The sequence below is a fragment of the Pipistrellus hanaki genome, assembly GCF_964339955.1.
Source record: "Pipistrellus hanaki genome assembly, chromosome: 4".
Lineage (NCBI taxonomy): Eukaryota > Metazoa > Chordata > Mammalia > Chiroptera > Vespertilionidae > Pipistrellus > Pipistrellus hanaki.
The window spans coordinates 101,819,815-101,844,960 of record NC_140506.1 but is presented as its reverse complement, the minus strand read 5'-3'; the positions used below and the strand labels follow the sequence as shown (position 1 = coordinate 101,844,960).

General features: G+C 49.7%; 1 protein-coding gene across 1 annotated transcript in view; it reads right to left on the bottom strand.

Annotated features, from left to right (window-relative positions):
• Nucleotides 1–25,146, bottom strand: part of DNAH3 (dynein axonemal heavy chain 3) — a 182,030-nt gene that overhangs the window by 29,172 nt on the left and 127,712 nt on the right. Inside the window, exons 41-51 of the mRNA XM_084882694.1 lie at nucleotides 15,725–15,828; nucleotides 13,561–13,855; nucleotides 11,272–11,451; nucleotides 9,512–9,635; nucleotides 9,268–9,424; nucleotides 8,939–9,082; nucleotides 7,086–7,752; nucleotides 6,149–6,314; nucleotides 4,589–4,805; nucleotides 2,512–2,694; nucleotides 393–591 (exon numbers count right to left, since the gene is read on the bottom strand). Coding sequence (XP_084738820.1) covers nucleotides 393–591; nucleotides 2,512–2,694; nucleotides 4,589–4,805; nucleotides 6,149–6,314; nucleotides 7,086–7,752; nucleotides 8,939–9,082; nucleotides 9,268–9,424; nucleotides 9,512–9,635; nucleotides 11,272–11,451; nucleotides 13,561–13,855; nucleotides 15,725–15,828 — 2,436 coding nt within the window. The remainder of the gene's footprint in view (nucleotides 1–392; nucleotides 592–2,511; nucleotides 2,695–4,588; nucleotides 4,806–6,148; nucleotides 6,315–7,085; nucleotides 7,753–8,938; nucleotides 9,083–9,267; nucleotides 9,425–9,511; nucleotides 9,636–11,271; nucleotides 11,452–13,560; nucleotides 13,856–15,724; nucleotides 15,829–25,146) is intronic.

Sequence of the window (25,146 nt, the reverse complement as noted above, 5' to 3'; positions counted from 1 at the left end):
GCGTCTCTCCCTCTCTCTCTCACTCGCAGCCGTTGTGTCTGTTTTTGTTGCTCTTCACCTCGAGTGTTGCTCTCACCCGTCCCTCTGTCTGACCCTCCAGTCCTCTCTCTGTCGCTGTCTCCGTCCGCCTCCTAATTCCTTCCCGTCGGATCCCTCCCGGTCCATGACCTCTGTGCCTGTGGGTCTCCGTGACCTTCGGCTTTGTTGTGATTTGCAGGCAGGAGCTTCACTCAGCTGCCTGCGACACCGGCCTTCTCCTGGCTTCTGGGAGGAGAGGTGGTGAGGGGACACCGAGGGCCCCTCACTTCCTCCGGGATTGCTCACACTGCCTGGGGCATGTGCGTGTATGTGTGTGTGTGTGTGTGTGTGCACACTCGCGCTTTGGAGGTTACCGCTGCCACTGGGGTCCGGCTTCCTCTCAGGTCTCATCCCCTTCATGACACATATGCTCTCCATGACCAGCTTGACGGGGCCCGGAGGGTTCTGCATGGACTTCACCAGGGAGATGTCCGCTGGGTTCAGGGTGTCGAGCGCAGCCAGCGCGGCCTCCAGGGCTGGCATGGCCTCGGCCAGGTCCCCCTCACACTCGTCCTGCGGGCAGCAGGGGACAAGGGTGAACACAGAGGTTATGATGATGGGCAAACAGACCCCGTAGTCCTGCTTTCCCACATCTCTCTCTCTCTCTCTCTCTCTGTGTGTGTGTGTGTGTGTGTGTGTGTGTATGGGGACGTGTATCATGGACTCTTTATTTTAGGTTTTCTGCTCTCTCATAACCTATAGCAATGATTTATTTAGCTCCATTACCTTCAAACACCCCGCCCATAACCAGCCGTGTCCCTATCCCTCTGTTAACTAACTGGATGGCCGTCCCGGCCAGGCCATGGCCCAGCTCAGCAGGGACATGCAGAGGGAGCGGAGGAGAACCAGCTGCCCGCCCTCACGGCAGCTGCATGGCGGGCAGGGACCAGAGGAGGGCTCTCCCTCAGGCCCAGGCTGGGTTCGGGCTGCCTGCCTCTCAGGAGCCTCAAACTCATCTCCTCGCAGGGCGCCCTCCAGCGTCTCCCTCCCGGAGAACCAGCCAGGACTGCAGCCTGGAGGCTCAGGAAAGGACCGGGCGCCCCAAAGCCTCGGGGACTCACACAGCACAGCCTGCGTCCCAACTACCCCCGGCCCTCACTCCAGTCCGGGGGCAGGCAGAGCACTGCCCTTCCCTCCCAGCCAAACCAGGAGTGAGTATGTGGGTCACTCTGCACGCTCTGCCCCTCCCGCCCCAGGGACGTCTGCTCCCTCAGTCTGCAGAGCAGAGGCCTGGCTGAGGCACACATGCACAGGGCAGAGAACACGTCGGGGTGGCTAACATGGCCCCGAGCTGTTGTGCTGGACATGTGACACGCCTTTGTTTTCCTGGAGTCTCCCCGGTTTACAGACGAGGAAGCTGAGCAAACACTGAGTCCGAGGTGCCTGATTCCGCAGGAGGAGCTGCAAACGAGTGTGCCTCCAGGGCAGGCCAGCGACCCGCCGGCAGGGGCTGGCCGGCTCCTGACCCGGACACCCGGCAGCGCCGTCCACGCCGACAGCTGCGCCAGGAAGAGGTCCCGCGTGCTTGACCTATGTTCTCAGAAAAGCTGACACTTTAGAAATTTTACCTGAAATCTCTTGATTTTTAAAAGTTCACAATTATTCCAAGATCACAGAAGAAAAGAGTGTTCCTGTGGCCCCTGTCTGGGCACACCCTCCCTGCGTGACACCGACCCAGCTGGACTCAGCGTCTCGGCGAGGCCGGGCCTCAGGCCTGGAGGGCGCCACCTGGAAGGCCGGTCCTTGAGCAGCTGCCTGTTACCGACCGGCCTTGGAAGCCAGACACAGGCCACACGGCTCCAGCCCCGGTTGTAAGAATGGCCAAAGGGATTTCTAACCGCCATGGGAGTGCTGGGACAGGCAGGCACACTGAGGCCGCGCCCAGGTGCAGTCCGCTGAGGGCTGGCAGCCGTGGGGTCCATGCTGGCGACTCCGGATCCTGTCCTGTCCGTGCCCAGCTGCCGGCTTGGGGGCTGTGTGGCTCCGAGCGCTGAGACCTGCCCTCCCCCGTGCCGGCCGGCTCCCCCACGGCTGAGGGCAGGGAGCGCTGACCCAGGCCCGCAAACCGAGTCCTCGAGGTCAACAGTCCAGCGTTCGTCCCCCATGACTGTCCCACACACGGGAGCACAGACGTGATGGAGGAGGGTCCATCTGGAGGGGGAGCACTCTCGGCCGAGCTGCCAGCCTGTCTGTTTAAGGAGCAGCCAGGAGCTCAGCCTGGCCCAAGCAGAGGGAGGGGCTTCAGCGAGGAGGGTCGGTCACACTGGGTCATGTGGGCCTGAGAGAGACAGAAACTTCTCACAGGGCCGCACCCTGGCCACCCAGGGGCTTGGCTGCTGGGACAGTCGCCCACCTTCCCAAGCCTCACTGCTCTCATCTGCAGGAGGCGACCAACCACGCACACGCACGCACGCACGTCCTGGCCCTCTGCACCTTGATGCCCTGAGCGATGGCAGCGGCGGCGTTGGACTCCTTCTCGTCCGCCTGCACCAGCAGCTTCTTGGCGTCGACCTGGATGGTCTCTTCCTCGATCTTCACCATCATGTTGGCCGTCTCCTCGGACGTATGGATGAGCTGGGGCTGTAGGGCGGTCAGCTCCACTTGCATGACGGCCACCTGGCACGGGATGGAGCGTGAGGAACGTGACTGAGGGGCAGGTTTGAAACACCCTCTGACCAGTATTTGCAGGAAGTTTACTCTACAGGCCGATGGCTGGCTGGATGGCCGCTGTCTCTCCGTGCTTAGTCAGGGCTCACACAGGCGCTGCAGACACCAGGCACCTGCTTAGCTCTAGACACAGAAACCTAAAACCTGTCGAAAGGCCTTTCCCAGGCCGAGCTACCTTCCATGCTGGGACAGGAGAGGGAGAGCACAGCGAGTCAGGGGGATCTGCTTCCTTTATCCATTTGTTCATTCACTTGAGAAAGAGGGAGAGAAACATCGATCTGCTGTTCTGTGTATTTATGCATTGTTTCCTGTGTGTGCCGAGATCGGGGTCAACTTGTAGCCATGGCATAGCCTGGTGATGCTCTACTCCAGTGGTCCTCAGCCTTGGGTCGTGACCCTTTGGAGGCTGAACGACCCTTTCACAGGGGTCGCCTAAGACCATCAGAAAACAGATATTTACATTAGGATTCATAACAGCAGCAAAATTACAGTTATGAAGTAGCAACGAAAATAGTTTTATGGTTTGGGTCACCGCCCCATGAGGAGCTGTGTTAAGGGGCCGGCATTAGGAGGGTAGAACTGCTGCTCTAATCAAACAAGCTCCCAGTTGGCCAAGAAAAGCCTCCATTGTTTTCAGGTCCGTGAAGGAAGCATGTGGCCGAGATGCCTGGGACGGAAGGAGCTTGCAGGCCGTTTCCCTCTCCACACGTGGGAACACTCTGATGGGGCAGCTGGCAGCTGCTGAGGGAGGGGTGCCATTTCACAGGCAACTCAGTGCACCAGGTGTTCCCGATGTGAAGCTGGGGCCCCCACTCCCGAAGCCCCCCCACCCCCCCTACTAGCCCTGGTTCTGCGTCCCTATGTGACCTCGTGCCGAGGCCGGGGAGGCGCGGGGAGAAAGGCAGGCGCCCTGGCCAGCCATGACACGGGCTCTGGACCAGGCAGGTCTGACTCCCCGTTCCGGCCTGGCCTCTGGGGGCACTGACTCACTGGGCTGCCTGCATTGTGGGCCAGGCGCCTGGCCCCTCTCGTGTTGGGGTCTCTGGGTGAGCTCCCTTATGCAAGCACTGGGCCTGCGGAGGGCTCACGGGAAGTCACCTGGCACCTTCATCCTCTTTCAAGCAAAGGATCCCGGTTGGACCCAGCTCATCCCTAGTCCTCCCTGCCCTGGCTGCAGTGTCCATGGATTTGCTGGGTTCAGCAACGGGCCAACCTACTAGCAAACGGTCGGTGTCTCAGACCTTTGTTGGTGCTGAAAATTCTGTCTCAATGTGGCTCTCACTTTAGACAGCTGGTCAAGAAGGCCTGTCCAAGCACAAATGAATACAGATTCATAGGCCAGGCATTTGGAATTTGTGTCAGCTTTTCAAATCCTCGCGACAGCTCTACAAAGCACAGACTATCACCTCCCAACAGAAGACAAGCCTGAGCCCCGGAGGTAGGTGGGTTGAGAGCTGGGATTGGAGCCTAGGACGCTGACTGCACAGAGCCTGCTACTACCCAGGGCCTTGTCCTGCCTAGTGCCCCTAGCAGGGCCAGGGCCAGGGTAGGCCAGCAAGGCACTCACCTTGGGCACAATATTCAAGGGGGCACCAGAAAACTAGCACCCTGTAAATAGTATTTTGTTGCAATATTTTAAGTCAAAATTAATGCCCCAAATCCATGATGAACAAACTACCAAAATCTCAAGTAAAGACAACTCAGTGTGCTGGGCGTGGGAGGAGGCCTCCGCAAAGGTGCCCTGGGGCGGGGAGCTGGTGTGGCCCCTCCCGGAGGCGGCACCTGCACCAGCCCCTGCACCACCGCCTGGGCCTCAGGCCTGGGCCCCGCGGTGCGTCCTCACCTGGGAAGCCGCGAAGTCGAGCTTCTGCAGGCCGGTCAGGTAGCGGTTCCTGATCATGTCCACCTCCTGCCTCTTGCTATTCAGGAGGGTCTTGAAGGTGAGGATCAGCTCGAGGTAGGAGGTGGGTGTGACGTAGTTGTGCCTGCGGAGCGTGTTGTAGAAGTCCAGCGACAGTTCCTTCACGCTCTCCTGGAAGTACTTGCACATGGAGACCACCCTGCGGGCAGAGCGGGGGTGAGGCCAGACACCACGCAGCTCTGGGTACAGACGAGGGTGTGCAGGCGCCCTGGGCGGGCCCGCGGATCCCACCGGGAGGCCTGGAGAAGTTTGTATTCTCATGAACGATCGATCTGGGACCCGGTGGCCCTGACCTCTGGCCGCCTCTGTGGTCACCAGGCCGGCAGGGCTCTCACCGTGGGCCCTGATGAAGCCTGGGACTTGGCAAAATAATGTTTGCAAATACAGAAAGTGAAACAGGATCACACAGGAAAACAACTATGTTGAAATAGAGTTTTTCAAAATATTTTAAAAACCAAATTTGTTTTATAGTCACATATATGCTTTAGCAGGGGTCGGCAAACTTTTTAGCTGTCACAACTACTTAACTCTGCTGCTGTGTCTGAAAAAGGGGGCATGGCTCCAATACAATTTATTTACACACGCACACACACACACACACCAAAACAAACCAAAAAAACAGGCTGCAAGCTGGACCTGTAGGAGCCATTGTTTGCTGACTGCTGCATTGAGCTGCATTGGGCAGCATGCTGGAAGCTCCCATGGTTTTGAAGGGAATATCTGCAATGACTATAAAAAAGCCCATGTGATTTTCATTGGTAACAAAGCCACAGGTCCTGCTAATACTCCTGGGCTTACTGCCTACATTCACCCTGGAAGAAAACGCAAAATCCCAGTGGGATGTGAGAACGAGATGTAGACTCCCCCATTTATAGTCACTCATCCCCGGAGCTCCACTCATGGGCCTATTCACCACAGCGAACGTCAGGAACTCTTATCTTCCTTTCACATTTGTCTTTACTGTCTCACTTCATTCCTGCTGTGCGCTCCACGTGAGTGACGCCGGTCTTACGCAGGTGGGTTCCGACTGACGGCGAAGAGCGTGTCACGTCCAGTAGGAACGCATCTCGCACGTAACAACCCGAGGGCCTTCTGCATTCAGGTTCTTACACCGTGGCAGCAGCACATTCCCAGCACAATCCCAAACAATACGGTTTTACTCTTTTTCAGAAACAATGTTTTATTTATTAAATAGCTAACTAAATTTGATTTAAAAGTGTTTTACTTATTAGTTAACTAAATTTGATTTAAAAGTGTTTTACTAATTAAATAGCTAACTAAATGCGATTTAAAAATGTTTATTAAATAGATAACTAAATGCAACTTAAACGTGTTTTATTTATTAAATAGCTAACTAAGTGTGATTAAAAGCATAAGACCCTTTAATCTAAATTGAGAAACCTTAAAACAAGAATAGAGCCAATATCTGGATTTTCAATTCGGAATATATGCTTGGGGCACTAAAATGCAGCTAACACTTACGATTTCCGAATATTGTCATCAAGTTCCACATCTTCCAGAAATTTGTTAGCCACCAGCTCCAGGGCATCCGTGGGCCAGGAGTGGAACCAGTCAATCGTGCAGCAGTTGATGAGCGAAGGGAACATTCTCAGGCGGTTCCGGAAGGCGTCCCCAATGGGGCTCATGGCTAATGAGAAACAGACTGTTAGTCCCCTTCCCCCACAGAGGCCCAGGCAGACCCTTTGGGTCTCACCCAGGACTCTGGTGAGTGGACACGCTCCCTGCTGTGGAACAGCCATGATGAGTGCCTGGGAAGTGGGGAGAGGGAGGGTCATGGGATATTTTCATGAAGTTCTGTGATGGGAATTCAGTGACAAGTCTCCCATTCCTATTATTGTCCCTTCCAGACCCTTAGGGTCCATTTGCCAGACTAATTTGAGACATTTGATCTACATACCACAGCTCTCGTACCCAACTCCTTACAGAGGCATAGAGGCATCCGCTTGTCTCATTCCCTCCAGCCACAAAGTTTGTGGTCTATACCCCAAATGTCACTCATTTTTTATTTAGACTCATGTGGTAGAGAAAGTGTGGTGCACAGGTACATGAGTGAGAAGGTCAGTGTAGCTGAAGGAGAGAGAGAGGGACATTGGTTTGAGACCAGAGTGGGGAGGCTATGAGGACAGTCTGGCAGGGGATCTTATAAAGCCACAGGGGAGGATTTGGGTCTTCATCCTAATAGAAAGCAATTTAAGTGTTTTAATTCTTGGGCATGCATGCATGTGCATGAATATTCAATGGTCATATTTGCAATCTATGAGAAAACCCCATCCTAGCTCAGTGGGACAGGAAATTCTGGAGCGGACAAAGGTGGGCATAGAGAGCCTAGTTAGAGGGCTGCAGAGGGGAGGCCTGAGGAGGGAAGAGGCTCGGCTTGCGTGGGTCTCTCCCTTCTCACCAAGGACAATGTGGAGGTTCTTCTTCACCCGCTCAATGAAGAAGTTGTACATAGACAGAGGGGTCACCTCAATCTTCTCGCCCACCGTCCGGGCCGCTGTCTGCATCTTCTCCACGAGGTCTGCCTTCTCGTCCGCAGGGAAGATGTTGGGCACATCGCCCGTGTTCAGAAGCATGTTGATGTCCTCCACAAAAGACTCGTCCTTGACCTGGTTGTCAGCGAAAAGGAACACGGTGCTCTTGGTGGCCACACCGACCTGCAGCATGATCTTCTTCAGGTCCTCCCGCCAATCGAGGTTGGAGTAGCTCTTGGTGATCTCGATCTGGTACAGCTCGTACGAGTTCATGAACGTGGACAGCTTGCTGGCGCTCTGCCGTCCGCTGCCCCCGATGCCCACCAGGAGCAAGTGGCCTTTGTCCTGCTTCAGGACCCTGCAGATCCTGGAGATGTGCTCGATGGCGAACCGGAACATGACCAGGGACATGGGGGCCTTGCTGACATTGTTGAACTCATCCAGGTAGTACTCCATGACCACCGTGAGCTGCTTCAGGTCCGTGATCTCATCATAGATCTTGAGGTCGCTATCTGGTTTGAAGTAATCTCCAAAGAAGAGGCTGTGGATGTTGTCGTCGACAATCTTTCCGGTGGGCGACAGGTGGATGAGAACCTGTGGAAAGGTAACCCCAGCCAGGCGCTGAGCCAGCGGCCCGGCCAGGATAGCACCGGGAGGCACAGAGGAAGGGAACAGGGGTCAGCTTGTCTCCCTCCAGCACATCCTTCAAAGTCATGGTTCATTAACAGTTTAAAAAACAAAACAAGCCATGACATGTGGGTCTGATGGTTGTAAAGACTATGCTGGAAGGACATTAGCGAAAGGCGTGTGAAGCCAGGGTCATGCTTGCCAAGCAGTAGAACATTGGTGGTCAGACTGTAAGGTTCCCACAGGCCTCACAGGAAGACACCATTTTTAAAAGTAGCTGCTCCTTCACCAAATAGAGGTGCAGGTGCTCCCCTGGCCCCACTCTGTGCCTAGAGTAGAAATGTTTTAGATGCTTCCTCCTTGGTTACACGGGGAGGTGGGGAGGGGGGGCCGTGGGGGACACACACTCTGTTCCTGGTCTCTGGCTGCAATGGGAAAACACTTCTGCAGTTTTTCTATGGAGAAATCACAGCTCCTTAGAAATAGAGGTAGAACGAGCCCTGGCCAGTGTGGCACAGTTGCTTGGAGCATCATTAAAATGTTTAAATGTTTAATGTTTGGTGTATCTCATGCACCAAAATGTGGTTTGTTTAATTCCTGGTCAAGGCACATGCCTAGGTTACAGGTGTGCACAAGAAGCAACCAATTGATGTCTCTCTTTTTTCCCATCATCCTCTCTCTCTCTAAAATCAATAGACATATCCTTGGATAAGAATTTTTAAAAAATAGAGGTAGAACTAGATGATTCTTAAAACAACTTTTTTTTTTTTTTTTTTTTTTTTTTAATATGAAATGGGAAAGAGAAAAAAATGTATGAATGGGAAATCATGGCAATCTTTCACTTGGGTTTACCAGAGCCTCAATCAAACCATGAAAATCTATGGCTCCTTTCTCAGCTCACACATTAATTTGACGGGGATATGTGTAAACAATAACATCATATAGCCGATCACTCGACTGGTTCCAGCCCTGTATGCTGCCAGGAAAGCGGAGCCCAGTCACCACATGGAGTGACACGTCGGCTCAGTGCTGCTGCTTTAGGGTCAGAGAGCAGGCCGGGAGTCTCCACTGGGAAGGGAACCTGGATTCAGACTAACATGGTCAGGTATTTGGGACCAATTCTGAGGCCAAATGATCACAGGGTCTGGCTGACCTTCTCTATGGTGTGCTTGAAGCAATTTGAGGTGGTTTCCTTCACCAAGTTGAAGAAGACCTGTCTGTCCTCTTCGTCAATCAGCCGGTCGTAGAACACCCGATAGACCTCATGAACCCAAAGGCGGATAAGCTTCTCCACTTCCTGGAAAGCAGAGTTGGTTATCTGAATGAGGTGCCGGAGGGCGAAATTCTCAGATCCCGGTTGGTGTGAGAATGAGACAAGATCATGCTTTCAGAATGTGAAGCACGAGGCCTCGCACAGATTCAACACGCAGGCTCTGGTGCCAGGAAGTGTGGGGAGACCTGGTGACAGAAGAGACCGCTGACCTGCAGGCGGGAGTGAGGACACAGCAGCACCCCTTGGACCACGCGGGAGAAGTCGCGCAGGTTAAAGACGTAGTGTGACTTGGAGGGAGTCGGCAGGAAGTTCTCCACGGCAGCCCTGTAGATGGTCATAGTGGCCTGGACCAGCATCTTCCCGTACCTGGGGAGGGAGGAGAGGGAGGCCAGTCGAGGAGAGGCCAGACGGAGGGCCCAGACCATCGTCCTGGGAGACGCAGCAGCCTCTCACCTTAAGAACATCACGTCGAAGCCTTTCCCGAAGTGCCAGTCGGCAATGGCACTAAAGATCTTGGTTAAAATCTCGTCCTCAAAGGCGTTGATGGAGGTGATGTTCAGGTGGCGGGTGAATCGCCCTGGAAGACATGCACCCCCGCTCCTGGGCCCGCTCAGCACGGAGCTGCTTCCCTCGGCCCCTGCCCGTCTGTGCTGTGGCCGCTCTGCCGGGGCCATCCCAGCTTAGATTAACCAGCAACAACTAACATCACAAGTGGGTTTCCCAGCCACCAGTCCCACTGCAGGGTTCAAGGGTGCCAGTGGTGCCGCTGCCATGTTGCCCCGCGGATTCAGGTCAGCCCGGATGCAGAGTCACACTCGCTTCTAAACACGAAAGCTCACGTGACCACTCATCGCCAGATAGTCAGGCAATTGTGTTATTTTTATGGAAAGGAAGCATCCCTGCCACGTACCGCCTCCATTCGGAACCCACTCTCCCACAAACCAGCTGCTGGCAATTTGTCCCTCACATGTGTACATCTGTCTATGTTAGATATCCATGGTTCTATACCTACATATCGGCTTTATTAAGATATAATTCATATTATCTTTACATATGTACATCTGTCTATGTTAGATATCTATGCATCTGTATCTACATATCAGCTTTATTGACATATAATTCATAGTAATTTTGGTAATCTGAAACCCATTTCCAGTAACAAAGAGCTCATGGAAATAGCCTCTGAGTTCTTGCGTGTTGATAAGTTTTTCTTTTTCTTAAAGGCCAGCTTTGCTGACTAGAACATTTTTTTTAAAAAAAAAAATATGCTTCCTGCACACAGTAGGAGGTGTGCAGGAAGCAGCTGAAGAGAGGAAGAGAGAGGGACAGAGAGTTAGAAACATCGATGAGAGAGAATCATCAATTAGCTGCCTCTTACTGGGGATGTGTCTGCAACCAAGGTACATGCCCTTGACTGGAATTGAACCCGGGACCTTTCAGTCCGCAGGCTGACGCTCTATCCATTGAGCCAAACCGGTTTCGGCAGACTTGAACATTCTTGACTCTCATTTTCTTCCATGAGCACCCTCGCCATCCCATTTCCTTATGGGTCAGGCATTGCCGTTGAGAAGTCTTAGATAACCTAACTTGATTTTGCTTATCCATCAGGTGCTCTTTTTTGCCTAAATGCCCTAAAGGTGTTTTTTCTTTTTCTTTGATGTCCAATAACGTTACTAGTGTGTGCCTGAATAGTGGTCATTTTGAGTCTGCGCCTCAGGTATACAGTGTACCAAACACGGGCACCAGCCATGTACTCTCTCACAGGTGAGAAGGCCACAGAACTGGAAGTCTGCAAATGGTACTAAGATGCTTCTGTAAGGAGGTATTCTCCTCAACTGTTAGGTGAGGAGATGCTGGGAGGGGTCTCATTTATTTGTTCATTATTATTTATTGTTATTCATTATTATTTCACTTTGGCAACGTGAAGAGGGATAACGAACACCACAGGTGAGGGCCCCAGCCCCCAGAGAACATGGGGCTGGCCTCCTGGGAACACGTGTGGCACCTGAACGCTCCTTGGCCTCTGAGACTCTCTCCCTCTCCTTGTCCTATTTCCACAGCTTCCAACAGGAAGTCTCCGATGCTGCTCCCTAGAGCTGGCCCCGCTGCCCTGGCCACGGCCTCACATCCCTCTCCCTCCGTCAGCACGGAGTGCCGGGTCTGGCTCTGCAGGCGGCGGGTAGGGCGGAGAGGAGTAGCTTCTCTTTACTTACCAGTGATGTCATTCCTTCCGCCCCCGGGGGGCCCCATGGCTGTCACCAGCAGCACGTCCATGATGTCCAGCTTGTTCATGTCTTTCTTGTCAAACCAGTGGCCGTGGTCCATCCACTGCCGCAGCAGCTCGATGGGCGGCTGGGCCCCGTACGCCTCCTTGGCTGGCATGTTGAGGTCATCTGGGGAGAGCCAGGGCCCCCCGCTGTGAGTTTAGGGGGCCCTCTGCTCTCACAGGACGCAGTTGAAGACTCTCTCCGCCACGGGAGAGGCCACCACCAGTGTCCCACCCCCACTCCGGGCGGGCTCAGCCCACGGACGCTCTGACCCAAGGAACAGGTTTCCCTGTTCTGCCCGCTGTGGCTTAGGGCTGCATGGATTGGGTCACAGGCATTTAACTTTTTTCCATCCCCTCAAACAACACGTGCTGGTTGTCTCCTGTGTGCTAGGTGTTTTAATTTCTGGGCGGTGATTTCTGGGGAGACTGCCACCTGCCAGCTGACAGGTATTAATGTGACCGGCAGGTGTGTAGTGGGCTCCGGCTGAGGCTGTGGTGGAGGAAGCCACACTGGCCAGAGCAGACTGGCTCTCAGCGCCCTAGCTGACGTCTGCAGTGATCGCCCCATCTCCACCGAGAGGGTGCACAGTACAATGGGCTTACTGTCCCCACACACACTGGCTGAGAGCCCCTGGGAGGGCTGGCATTCAGGCGTTTTATGCCGATGACCTCATCCAGTCCAATAAGGACTGTCAGGAAGACCTTCACGGTGAAGTCATTAGCACCGAGGGCCCTGGGTGCTAAGTCACCACATGCAGAGGGGTTGAAAGTGAGAGTCCAACCTCGGTCTACTTGGCTGAAAGCTTAAACTGTCTTTTAAAATGTTTAGTTGAATTTATTGAGGAGATATTGGTTAATACAATTATATCGGTTATAGCTATATAATTCTATAACACATCATCTGCGTATTGTATTGTGCATTTACCACTCAGCCTGCTTTTGGACTTATAAAAATAGGAAGGGAAAACAGGTTGGAAGAAAGAAGGAAGAAAAAGAAAGGAAAATAAGATAAAAAAAAAAAAAAAGAACCCTGCCTTAAAAGAGCTGATGTTAGCTGGCAAGGATACACATATATGCAATGTTCATTACCAATACGGGCATTTTAAAAATTGGTTTGAGAGAGAGGAGAAGGTGCGAGAGAAACACTGATGTGCCCTCTGTGTCGGTTGCTCCTTGTCAGTGCCCTGACCAGAGCTCACCCACAACCTTGCCTATTGGTCCAACTCCCTAACCAGCTGAGCACCCAGCAGGGCAGAATGTGAACTGTAAAGGCAACGAGGTAAGTCAGAGGAGCAGGGCATCACTCTAAGCAAATGGGACTCTAGTCAAGATGTACTCGGCACCCAAAATCCTGGGCTTGGCCACAGTTCCGGAATTTTCCAGATGTTTCACTCTGAACAGGGAACTGAACCTTCTGGAGCCTCAGCGAATGACTAGCAAAATGAGAATGGCAGTTAACAACCTCGCAGGGTTGTGGAGTGCAACTGGGGCGAGTGAGGAAGTGCTCTGTAAACAGGTAAAATCTTGGGAAACATCGATGTGTTATTTCACATTTACTGAGCAGGTTTTGGGTATCTTCACATCCTGATAACACATTTATTTATCTGTCACAAACGGAGTATGGATCTTATCACAAGTGTGTGCTGCTTTCCGAGATGCAACCGGACCAACACAGCAACCCCTTCTGCAGCTGCGTCTCCCCACAGGGCCCCCTGGCCCATGGCGCACGCAGCTGCACCCCAGGAGAAGCTGGGAACCTGGCTAGGTAAGGAGACCGGACCATGTCTCACACACTAAAAAATGGCTGCCCACTGGTGTGGCTCAGTGGTTGAGCATTGACCGATGAACAAGGAAGTCACGGCTTGATTCCCAGTCAGGACACAAGCCCTGTTGTGGGTTTGATCCCCAGTAGGGGGCATGCAGGAAGCAGCTGATCAATTATCCTCTCTCATTTTTTGATGTCTCCCTCTCCCTTCCTCTCTCTGAAATCAATAAAAACATATTTTAAAAGTTCATAAAAACTTGGTCAACAAATACTTGGTAATGGAAGAAGTCAGAAGAAAAAGCAAAATTAAAGAAGGAAGAAAAGGAGGGAAGGAGGAAGAGAGGGAGGGAGGAAGGAAGAAGTACTACATGTTATTAATGGGAAATATTTTATCCGTCAGAGAGGACTGCTGAGTGAACCGGCAGCCAAGAGGGGAGGAGCCTGGTGGCGTCCAGGCCTGCGCCTTACCCACAAACACCACGGCCTTCTTCCCGATGGGCGGCCCGTAGAGGCCCTTCCGCCGCCGATCCAGCTTGGACATGATGATGTCCTGGGTCTGATAGGCGGAGGTCCGGGCAGAGAAGTTGAGGCAGTTGGGCACGTAGATGTTTTTGGGGAGGTGCAGGAGGAAGTTGTTGGTGATGGCGGATTTGCCGGTGCCGGTGGGGCCCACAAAGAGCATCGGGATCTCGTGGTCCAGGTAGGTTTTCAGGAAGAAGGACTGCCGGGCCGTCTCCACAGTGGGGATGATGAGCTCTGAGACCTGCACCACGGAGACATGGACAAGCCTTGGGACGGCCCCTGAGGCTGGGCTCGGCATTCAGAAGACTCAGTGCCATCCCTCCTCTCTCTCACCTTGAGTGAGTACGTAATAGTCCCAGGGGCTCAGCTTATCACTCTGTGGAATGGAGTAGTGATGGCACTCGCCCACTGAGCTGGTTTAATGTGAAATGAGATTTCCTGTGTACTCAGACCCCAGCCGGATGCTATGGGCTTGGCCTTGGGCTCCTGGAACCTTGTTACTCTGAGTCCCACACCCTGGCTGAGCTCACCCCCTTGGACCCAGCCCTGTTGTTATCCATTTGGCTTCCTGGGCAGGGAGGGCAGGCTGTCTCCCGTTGAAGCCTCCTGGCGGGTGTGGGCTGGGCTCGGCTCTGGGGAAGCCTGGTCTGGGCAGCCGGGCAGCGTGGTGCATGCCAGTAGACAAAGGCTCGTTCTTTTCGGTGTGTAATTGGATCAAAGGAAAAGGATTAGCTGCCGAGGGCATGCAGCAGAGAGGATGAGAATCGACAGGTGTTGAGCAAGGATGTTCTGCTATTATCCCCACAGTCTTCCCAGGAACCCTCTGGGTCAGGTGTGGAATTGGCTCGAATTTTCAGATGAAGAAAACTGAGGCTGGAGGATTGCTGCTCACTTGTCCAAAGACAGAGCCAATAGGTGATGGGAACGCTGAACCAGGTTTTGCTATCAAGACTGGGAACTTAGAGCAAGTTGGGTTTCATAGATTTTTATTGTCAGGGACAAGGGGGAAATGTGCAGCCGAACTGAATATATTTTCTGCATGGGACTCTTATTTATATGAATTCAGCAAGATATGAAACCCCTGGAGTTCAGGTGACCGAGCTCCTTAAGGAGAATTAAAGTTTAGGGTCTCAGTGCTGGGATGGGGGGGCCTCACCACACTCAGCCCCCGGGGTGGACCCTGAATTCAGCCCCAGCACTCTGGTCCTGCCTGTGTCTGACATGACAACATCCCACTTTCCTATCCACCTTCTGCACCCACCCTGGCTGGAACCATCTGCCCTCACCCAGAGAGGTGAGTCTCGTCACCAGACGCTACAAGAGTCATCAACATGCACCCCCAGATATTGTCGCACAGGGAACAGAGGAGTCAGTGAGTCGAGTCGTCTGCTAACCAGACAAGCTAATCAGAACCTGCGCTGCTGGACCGGAACCTGCGCCGCTGGACCGGAGCCTGCGCCGCTGGACCGGAGCCTGCGCTCCTGGACCAGAGCCTGCGCCGCTGGACCGGAGCCTGCGCCGCTGGACCGGAGCCTGCGCCGCTGGACCGGAGCCTGCGCCCCTGGACCGGAGCCTGCGCCGCTGGACCGGAGCCTGCGCCCCTGGACCGGAGCCTGCGCCCCTGGACCGGAGCCTGCGCTCCTGGACCGGAGCCTGCGCCGCTGGACCGGAGCCTGCGCTGCTGGACCGGAGCATGTACTGCTGAGCATGCTAACGCAGGACGTCCTTCTCAGGGACTTAAACAAAGGAGGTGCTCTTCTTGTCTGAGGTTCTGAGATATCACACCACCATAACGCCTCCCGTGACCGATAATGGCAATGGCAATGATCAGGACAGCAGCGACCACTGATCTGCACACAGTATGCGCCATGTGTTCACCTGTGTTGTCTCCAACTCTGACAACCATCATGGGAGCGTTCTGTGCTGCTCTGTGGTGGTGGACGGAGCCAGGGGCGAAGGCGGGGTGAGGAGCCCGGCTTCCAGGCTCCGGGCATGCACGGGGCCTGTCCTGAGGGAGTGCTTGAAGATGCAGACACAGTGCGGCCCTGCTTTCCCCTCGGAGGAGCAGGGCCATTTTGGAAACCAAGCTCCAAGGCCAGCCCTCCTTTACCTTGGCGTTGGCTGGGATGCGCTCATCCTCCTTGGTGATGTACTCGGTCCACATGTACCAGTGCCCGCTGCCTTGCTTGAGGAAGTAGAAGTCGTAGATGCTCCCTGGACCCGGAAACAGAAAGGCCGTCAGCAGGGGCTCTCCTTCCGGAGGCTCCTGCACGGCGGCCGCATGGGCGGCACCGGGACGAAGCTCACTCCTGTGCACCCGCCTGGCTGGATCGCTCCTCTGAAGAGATGGCTGTGTCACTTACACAACAACAGTGCTCTGTGAGCAGAGTCAAACCAGTCTGAGTAATGTAACAGCGAGTATTAAAAATGACAGAAAGAAAGCAGCCCATCGCTCCAACCCTTATACCCCGAACTAACTTCCGACAGCTCCGCCTGCGCTGCACGGTGTGGTGAGATGGGAGGGCAGACTGACCGAGAAGGGACCACTTGACACATTCTGTTTTTAAATAAAGATGTCAAGTTTAATTTTACTTAAATCTCACAGAGCCAACATGGGTTAAAGGACTGACTGAACTTGAGATAAGTCATTATTCATTACAAGAGAAACTGCTTCGTAAATAGAAACTTCTAAAACAGTAATTTAGAAAAGTAATTAAAGTTATTAAGGGGTTAAAGACACCGTGCTTTAAAAAATCATTTAGCCTGGACAGTGTGGCTCAGTGGTTGAGCATCCACCTATGAACCAATTCTAGGTCAGGTTCCATTCTAGGTCAGGGCCCGTGCCTGGGTTGCCGGCTCTGTCCTCTGTAGGGGGCCTGCTGGAGGCAGTTGACCGATGTTTCTCTCTCATCGATGCTTCTATCTCTCTATCCCTCTCCCTTCCTCTCTGGAAAAAAATCAATGAAAACATATTCTAAAAGATAATTTAATCCAATTTTGTGATAGTGTTTTAACTTTTCACTGTAAAAAATTTAACAATATATGAGGGTGAGGAGCATCTTGTATAATAAAGATGTAATATGCAAGTGGTCCTTACGCTGTGAAGCATAACAACCAACCGACCTGAATCACAGATCAGCAGGAGGTTGAGCTACAGGAGGGATGAGGGGAGTGGGGAGGGGGTGAGGGAAGTTACAGGAGGGCGGATAATAGGTGGAGAGCTACAGGAGGGCCACAGTGAGCTACTGGGGCACTGATTGGTGTGCAGGGCTGCCCACTATCCAGCTTCAATAGTTACCAATATTTTGTAATTCTTGCCTCATCCATTTCCCCATCACTATATTCAATTTCCTTCCCTTCTTCCTTCCTCCCTCCTTTCATCTCTCCCTCCCTTCCTCCTTCCCTTCCTCCTTCCCTCCCTTTCTTTCTTCCTTTCTTTCTTTGGAGCATTTTGAAGCAAATCCTGCCAGTGTATTTCATCTGTAAACACACATAACTCAATGTTAGGCCCGTTTTGCTGGTTCCTTTTTATACTGTGTGGTGATTAGCTCTCACTCTTCCCTCCACCTCTCCTCCTCCAACTCCGGTTTCTAACACAGTTTTCTTCTTCCACCACAGTTCTCCTGCTCTGAGCACCAGGTCCACATTTAAGTAGATTCATTGCTCTTTATTTTGATCCATCTACTTGTTGGCTGATTTTATTTCTTTTTCCAAAGTGGGACTTCAGGGACTCATTCTCTCAGTTTTGCACGATCAAGGTGCCTGCACTGCTCTTGTATCTGAAGAGTGCTTTGGGGGAGAATAGTATTCCTATCTCACCGTTCCTTTCCCTCAGAACCTGCACACCATGCTTTATTCATTTATCCTGGAAGTTTGCATTGCTGAGGCCCATCAGATGGTTTGCCCCTTTATTACCTATCGATATGCCTGATGGAATCTTTTTGATACTGGATGTACAAGAATTTAATCAACTTATTTCTTTTGATCAGTTATTCTGTATCAATTTTTCTTGGGACATACCATATTCTTACAATTCATATAAATAGTTCTTCATTTTAGGAAATATTTCTACATTTATATCCTTGTATACATTATCTATACTTTTATTGGGTTACCAATTTAAGCAATTAGTATTGCTTGGCTTCCATAGCAATCAAATTATTTATAATTGCTTCACTGTATGTCTTTTTCTTCTACAGTAATAGTAATTATCTTAAACCTTTCCTCTAAGTCATTTATTAGATGTCTAGATTTGTATGCTTTATTCCTTGCTGATTCTAATTCATTTATTAGATCTTGAATTGTGCTGCTTGGTTCCCAACTTTTTTCTTTGGCTTTTTAATTCCTCTTTTCCTCTAATTCTATGGTTTTATCACCTTTCTACAAACTTTTAAAAGACTGCTTTATTCTAAATAAGTTCATTATCACCAAAGCAGAATTATAAGAAATGTTAAAAGGACTTCCTTAAGAAAAAGGGAAAAAGAGACAAATAATTATAAAAAATAGAATGGCATAGAGACTAAAAAAATAATACACAAGATCAATGAAACTAAGCTGGTTCTTTGAAAAGATAAACAAGACTGCTGAAACCTTAGCCACACTCACCCTAAAACAAAGAGAGAGGACCCAATAAGAAAAATCAGAAAAAATGAGAGAGCACAGAAATACAAAGGATTGTAAGAAAATGCTATGGACAACTATATGCCCACAAATTAGACAACCTGACTGAAATGGATAAATTACTAGAAATATACAACTTTCCAAAACTTAATCAGAAAGAATCAGAAAACCTGAATAGACCTATAACAACTAATGGAATTGAAGCAGCAATAAAACTAAATAATAAAAAACACTCCCAGGATACAAAAGTCTGGAACCTGATGGCTTCATAGGGAAGTTTTACAACATTCAGAGCACTGACCCCTCTCCTCCTCAAACTACCCCAAAAAACCCAAGAGGAAGGAACACTTCCAATACCTTTACGAGGCCAACATTATCCTAACTCTAAAACCAGATAAAGATACTACACAGAAAGAAAATTATAGACCTATATCCCTGATGAATATAAGAACTAAAATCCTCAACAATATATTAGCAAAGTTAACCCAGCAACACATTTAGAGAGATTGTACATCATGATCAAGTGGGATTTATTCCTGGGATGCAAATTTGGTACAATATATGCAAATCAATTAACATGAAATACCACATAAACAAAAAGAGGGATAAAAATCATATCATATTAATAGATGGAGGAAAAGCATTGGACAAAATCCAGCACCTATCTATAATAATAAAAGCATAACATGCTAATTAGACTGGACATCCTTCTGGATGTCCTTTTGGATGACCTTCCGGATGAAACCGGGGCTGTGAGGGAAGCCCAGTCCTGGGTGCCTGGAAGTGGCCAGAGGGAAACGCAGGTTCCGGGTGCCAGAGGGAAGCTGGTGCCAACAGCCAGGGGAAGGAAGGCCTACTCTTGCATGAATTTCGTACATCAGGCTTCTAGTGCTATATAATAAAAGGCTAATATGCAAATCGACCAAATGGCAGAATGACTGGTCGCTATGATATGCACTGACCACCGGGGGCAGACACTCAACACAGGAGCTGCTCCCTGGTGGTCAGTGTGCCAGAAGTTGAGCTCACCGCTGGTGAGTGGGAGCCTCTCCTGCCTCTGCAGCAGCACTAAGGATGTCCAACTGATGTCTTAGGCCCACTCCCTCGACTGATGGCTTAGGCCCACAGGAAGTGGGCCTAAGCTGTCAGTCAGACATCCCCTGAGGGCTCCAAGACTGTGAGAGGGTGCAGGCCAGGCTGAGAGATACCCCTGAGTATAAGAATTTCATGCACCGGGCCTCTAGTTTATGATAAAAATGCACAAAAGTGATTATAGAGGGAATGTATCTCAATATAATAAAGAACATCCATGACAAACACATAACCAAACATCATACTCATCAGAAAAAAACTAAAAGTGTTTCCTTTAAGTTAAGATCAGCAACAACACAGGGATGTCCATTTTCACCACTCTTATTCAATATAGTACTGGAAGTTCTAGCCACAGCAATCAGACAAGAAAAAGAAATAAAAGGCATCCAAATTAGAAAGGAGGAAGTAAAACTGTCACTATATGCAGATGACATGATATTGTATATAGAGCACCGTATATATTCTACTAGAACAACTAGAACTGATAAGTAAATTCAGTAAAGTAGCAGGATACAAAATAAATATTCAGAAACAAATTGCATTTTATACACCAACTAGAGGCCTAATGCACGAATTTGTGCACGGGTGGGTTCCCTAGACCTGGCCAGTGATCAGGGCCAGTCAGGGCTGGGCCAATTGGGGCCTGCTGGCTGGAGGAAGGGATGAGGGAGGGACTATGGGTTGATTGGGACCTGTCAGCCGGGAGGGGGGTGAGGGATGAGGTGTGGGAGGTTGGTCACTGGCCCAGAGGAGGGAGCCTGGGAAAGGGGGTGCATTCACCACCACCCATTCCAGGTTCCCCATCCCAGCCCAGGGCCCAAAGACCCTGGTGGAGTTGGGAGAGGAGGTGATGATTGCTGGGCCAGGCACAAAAGAAATGGATGCTGGACTCTGACACCGCTGGCTGGCTGCAGGAGGTTGGCTGTGGGAGCGCACTGACCACCAGGTGGCAGCTCCTGTGTTGAGCATCTGTCCCCTGGTGGTCAGTGCATGTCATAGCAACTGGCCCACCAGTAGTTCCAGTTGTTCCAGCTGTTTAGTAGTAATGGTCACTTAGGATTATATATATATATATATATATATATATATATATATATATATATATATATATATATATATATATATATTGGGTCGGCAGCTAAGTAATTGCGGGTTTCACACATATATGGCTTCAGTTGAATTTTTAGGTTTGCAGACGTAGTACAAATGTAAAACACATTTTGTTATTTGATAGTTGGCTATTCAGCTGTTAATCAGTAAAAAAAGTTTTTTGATCTGTTTTGTAGTTTTCGTTTGGCGTTCGTTGAAAAATGGAAAATCAAAAGGAACATTTTCGTCATATTTTGCTTTTTTATTTCCGCAAAGGGAAAAACGTATCGCAAGCTCATAAAAAGTTATGTGCTGTTTATGGTGACGAAGCCTTAAAAGAACGGCAGTGTCAAAATTGGTTTGCCAAATTTCGTTCTGGTGATTTTTCACTCAAAGATGAAAAACGCTCTGGTCGTCCAGTTGAAGTTGATGACGCCCTAATCAAAGCAATAATCAATTCGGACTGTCACAGTACAACACGTGAGATTGCAGAGAAGCTTCATGTATCACATACATGCATTGAAAATCACTTAAAACAACTTGGCTATGTTCAAAAACTCGATACATGGGTTCCTCACGAACTGAAAGAATCACAGTTAACGCAACGCATTAGCAGCTGCGATTTGCTAAAGAAACGTAATGAAAATGATCCATTTTTATTTATTTATTTATTTATTTATTTATTTAAATAAATTTTTATTGTTCATATTATTACAAGTGTTCCTTTCCCCCCACTTCCCACCCCACCCTCTGCCCTTTCCCCACTCCCCATTGTCCTCATCCATAGGTGCACAGTTTATGTTCAGTCTCTTCCCACATTCCCCTCTCCCCTTTTCCCCAAGAATCATCAGTTCACTCCCCTTCCATACCTCTGATTCTATTATATTCAACAGTTAATATTGTTCATCAGATTTTTTTTTTAATTTCCTTGGTTTTTAGATTCACTTGTTGATAGTTACATATTTGTTGTTCATAATTTTTATCTTTATTTACTTTCTCTTCTGAAAGAACCCCCTTCAGCAATTCATATAATTCTGGTTTGGTGGTGATGAACTCCTTTAGCTTTTTTTTATTAGTGAAGCTCTTTATCTGACCTTCGATTCTGAGTGATAGCTTTGCTGGGTAGAGTATTTTTGGCTGTAGGTTCTTGCTATTCATCACCTTGAATATTTCTTGCCATTCCCGTCTGGCCTGCATGGTTTCTGTTGAGAAATCAGCTGATAATCGTATAGGTGCTCCTTTATAGGTAACCACCTGCTTAGCTCTTGCTGCTTTTAATATTCTCTCTTTGTCCTTTGCTCTTGGAATCTTAATTATGATTTGTCTTGGTGTGGTCCTCTTTGGATTCCTCTTATTTGGAGTTCTGTGTGCTTCCTGGACTTGTAAGTCCAATTCTTTCCCCAGGTGGGGGAAGTTTTCTGTCACTATTTCTTTCAGTATGTTTTCGATATCTTGCTCTCTCTCATCTTCTGGGACCCCCATGATTCTGATGTTGGATCGTTTGAAGTTGTCCCAGAGGTTTCTTACATTATCTTCAATTTTCTGGATTCTCTTGCCTTCTAGCTTCTGCAGAGGAGTGTCTTCTGGCTCTTTATGTTCCAAATCTTTGACTTGATTCTTGCGATCTTCTATTCTGTTTTTAGGACTCTGTAGAATATTTTTTATTTCAGACAATGTATTCTTTATTTCTTGTTGATCCCTTAGCATTTCTTGTTGATCCCTTTTCATATCCTCATAGGTCTCATTTATTTTATCGGCCTTTTCTAGGAGTCTCTTGAAAAACCCTATAAGTGTGGTTTTGAACTCTATATCCAGTCGCTTTTTGTCCTCCATTTCTTTCGTTTGTGATCTATTTGGTTTAGGCATTTTCGCAGGCAGCTTTTCTGTTGGGGCGGAGTTTCAGGGTGGAGCCTACAGCCTTGGCTTCCGTCAGCCCCGCCCTATGCGACTCCTGAGACTCAGGGTCCTTCAGTACTTGTTGCAAGCGCCTCTGAGAGAAAGGTGCCCTCGATTTTCGCCTGCTACCAAACAGTGTAAGCTCTCCCGCAATGGGTCCGAAACTGGGGTTCAGTTCAGTTGGAAGTGGAGTTGGAGGTGGCGTTCAGAGCAGTCTGGAGCCTGTCTCCTTCCCGCCAGGGCAGCCCTACGGCACAGCCGGCCGGCCCTTCTCTGCGCGCTGTGTGTGCGCCTCTGGGACCTCCTTTCGCCGCCTTACAGCCCAGCTCCCTCTGGATGAGCCTGGGTCCCCGGGGTCTGGCCTAGAACGGGGGTTCAGAGCAGTTGGGGGCCCAGCACAGTCCGAGTGTTTATCTCCTTCCCGTTAGGGAACGCCAGCCAGGCACTCGGCCTCCCTCCTCTCCGGCTCCGTACTCTCCGCGCGCGCCGCGTGTCTCCGTACCTTGGGCTTTTACAGCTCCTCCGCGCTTCCTTCTGGTTTTCTTCTTGCTTCTCGTTGTAGAATTTCCAGTCAGTTGACTTTCCTGTAGTTCTGGGTAATGTCCATTTTATATTTTAGTTGTATTTTATTGAAATTGTTGCGTGCGGCTGCGGCTAGGTGCCTACCCGAGCAGCCATCTTGGATTCTCCTGAAAATGATCCATTTTTAAAACGACTGATAACTGGCGATGAAAAATGGGTTGTTTACAACAATATCAAGCGGAAAAGATCGTGGAGCAGGCCAGGTGAACCAACTCAAACAACATCAAAAGCTGATATTCATCAAAAGAAGGTTTTGTTATCAGTTTGGTGGGATTACAAAGGAATTGTCTACTTTGAACTCTTACCACCCAACCGAACCATCAATTCTGATGTCTACATTGAACAACTAATAAAATTAAACAATGCAGTTGAAGAAAAGCGGCCCGAATTGACAAATCGAAAAGGTGTTGTATTCCATCATGACAATGCAAGGCCACACACATCTTTGGTCACTCGGCAAAAATTAATGGAGCTTGGTTGGGATGTTTTGCCACATCCACCATATAGTCCTGACCTTGCACCATCTGATTACTTTTTGTTTCGATCTTTACAAAACTCCTTGAATGGTAAAAATTTCAATAATGATGATGATGTCAAATCGTACCTGATTCAGTTTTTTGCTAATAAAAACCAGAAGTTTTTTGAACGTGGGATTATGATGCTGCCTGAAAGATGGCAAAAGGTCATTGATCAAAATGGGCAATACATTACAGAATAAAGTTATTTAGTTCCATGAAAAAAATTGTCTTTGATTTTCTTTAAAAAATCCGCAATTACTTAGTTGCCGATCCTATATATATATATATATATATATATAGATAGATAGATAGATAGATAGATAGATAGATAGATAGATAGATCATGAACTATCAGAAAGAAAACTAAGGGGGAGAACCAATATGACAGCATAGGTCAATGCTGGTACTCACTCCTCCCACAGCCACATCAAAATTACAACTAAGCCGAAGCCGGTTTGGCTCAGTGGTAGAGCGTCGGTCTGCGGACTGAAAGGTCCTAGGTTCGATTCCGGTCATGTACCTTGGTTGTGGGCACATATCCGGTAGGGGGTGTGCAAGAGGCAGCTGGTCGATGTTTCTCTCTCATCGGTATTTCTAGCTCTCTATCTCTCTCCCTTCCTCTCTGTAAAAAATCAATAAAAATATATTTTAAAAAAATTACAACTAAAATACAGAATAACCATCATTCAGAACCACCTGAAATCTGGCTGAATGGAAGTTCTGCAACTAGAGAAGTAAAGAAGGAACCACATTAAGACTAGCAGGAGAGGCAGAGGCTTGGAACAGGCTGGTCCAACACTTATATGTCATGGTTTAAAAAAAAACACACATTTTAAAATTGATTTCATAGAGGAAGGAAGAGGGAGGGAGAGATAGAAACATCCAAGATGCTCTCATGGATTGGCTGCTTCCTGCAAGTCCTTCACTGGGGATTGAGCCCACAACCCAGGCATGTCCCCTTGACTGGAATTGAACTCGGGACCTTTCAGTTCGCAGGCCAACGCTCTATCCACTGACCAAACTGGCTAGGGCAATGTGTAGTGTTTTTTAATCAGGTGGGAGATTGTCTCTGTGGAGGCTTCCTATGAGGAGCTAGGGGTCCCAGCCCCAGAGTTCCAATGTTGAGAAGTCTCTATAACTTTGGGCTGTAAAAACCAGTAGGGATTGTGGCTCAGAAACATGGAGGCTGCTGGAGACCTAGAAGGTCCTCTTAAAAGGCCTGCACATGAAGTGATACAGTCCTATTCCCTCTGAGCTCCAGCACTGGACGGTGGCATTGAGTAAACCAGGGACATACACAGAGAAACTGGACTGTCTGGCATAGGGGCAGGAACTTGGGGATGGCATTCCTAAGACAAGGGTGCTCACAGGGGTAATTGCTCCTATGCTGGGACCTCCCTGCCACAGAGCTGACTGACAGTCATATCTGAGATTCTGTCAACATGGCCCATACTTCTTGCTCCACCATGGTGATTCCCTGAGACCCCACCCCATCCAACTTTCAGCCCCACCCAAGCTGTTTGCAGCAGCTTTTCCATATGAATGGCCTGTCCTGGCTTAGGCTTCAGACGTTGCTAATATATCTCAAACAAGCAACAGCTGGCGTCAGTGTGCCCCATACCTATCGACAAGAGGCCCAAGACCTGGCACTAGCACCAGCCAGCCTTGCTTCACAGCTGGGCCTCGCCTGGGCACTTCCTAGCTCAATACAAATAGCAGCCATCTGAAGATAGCT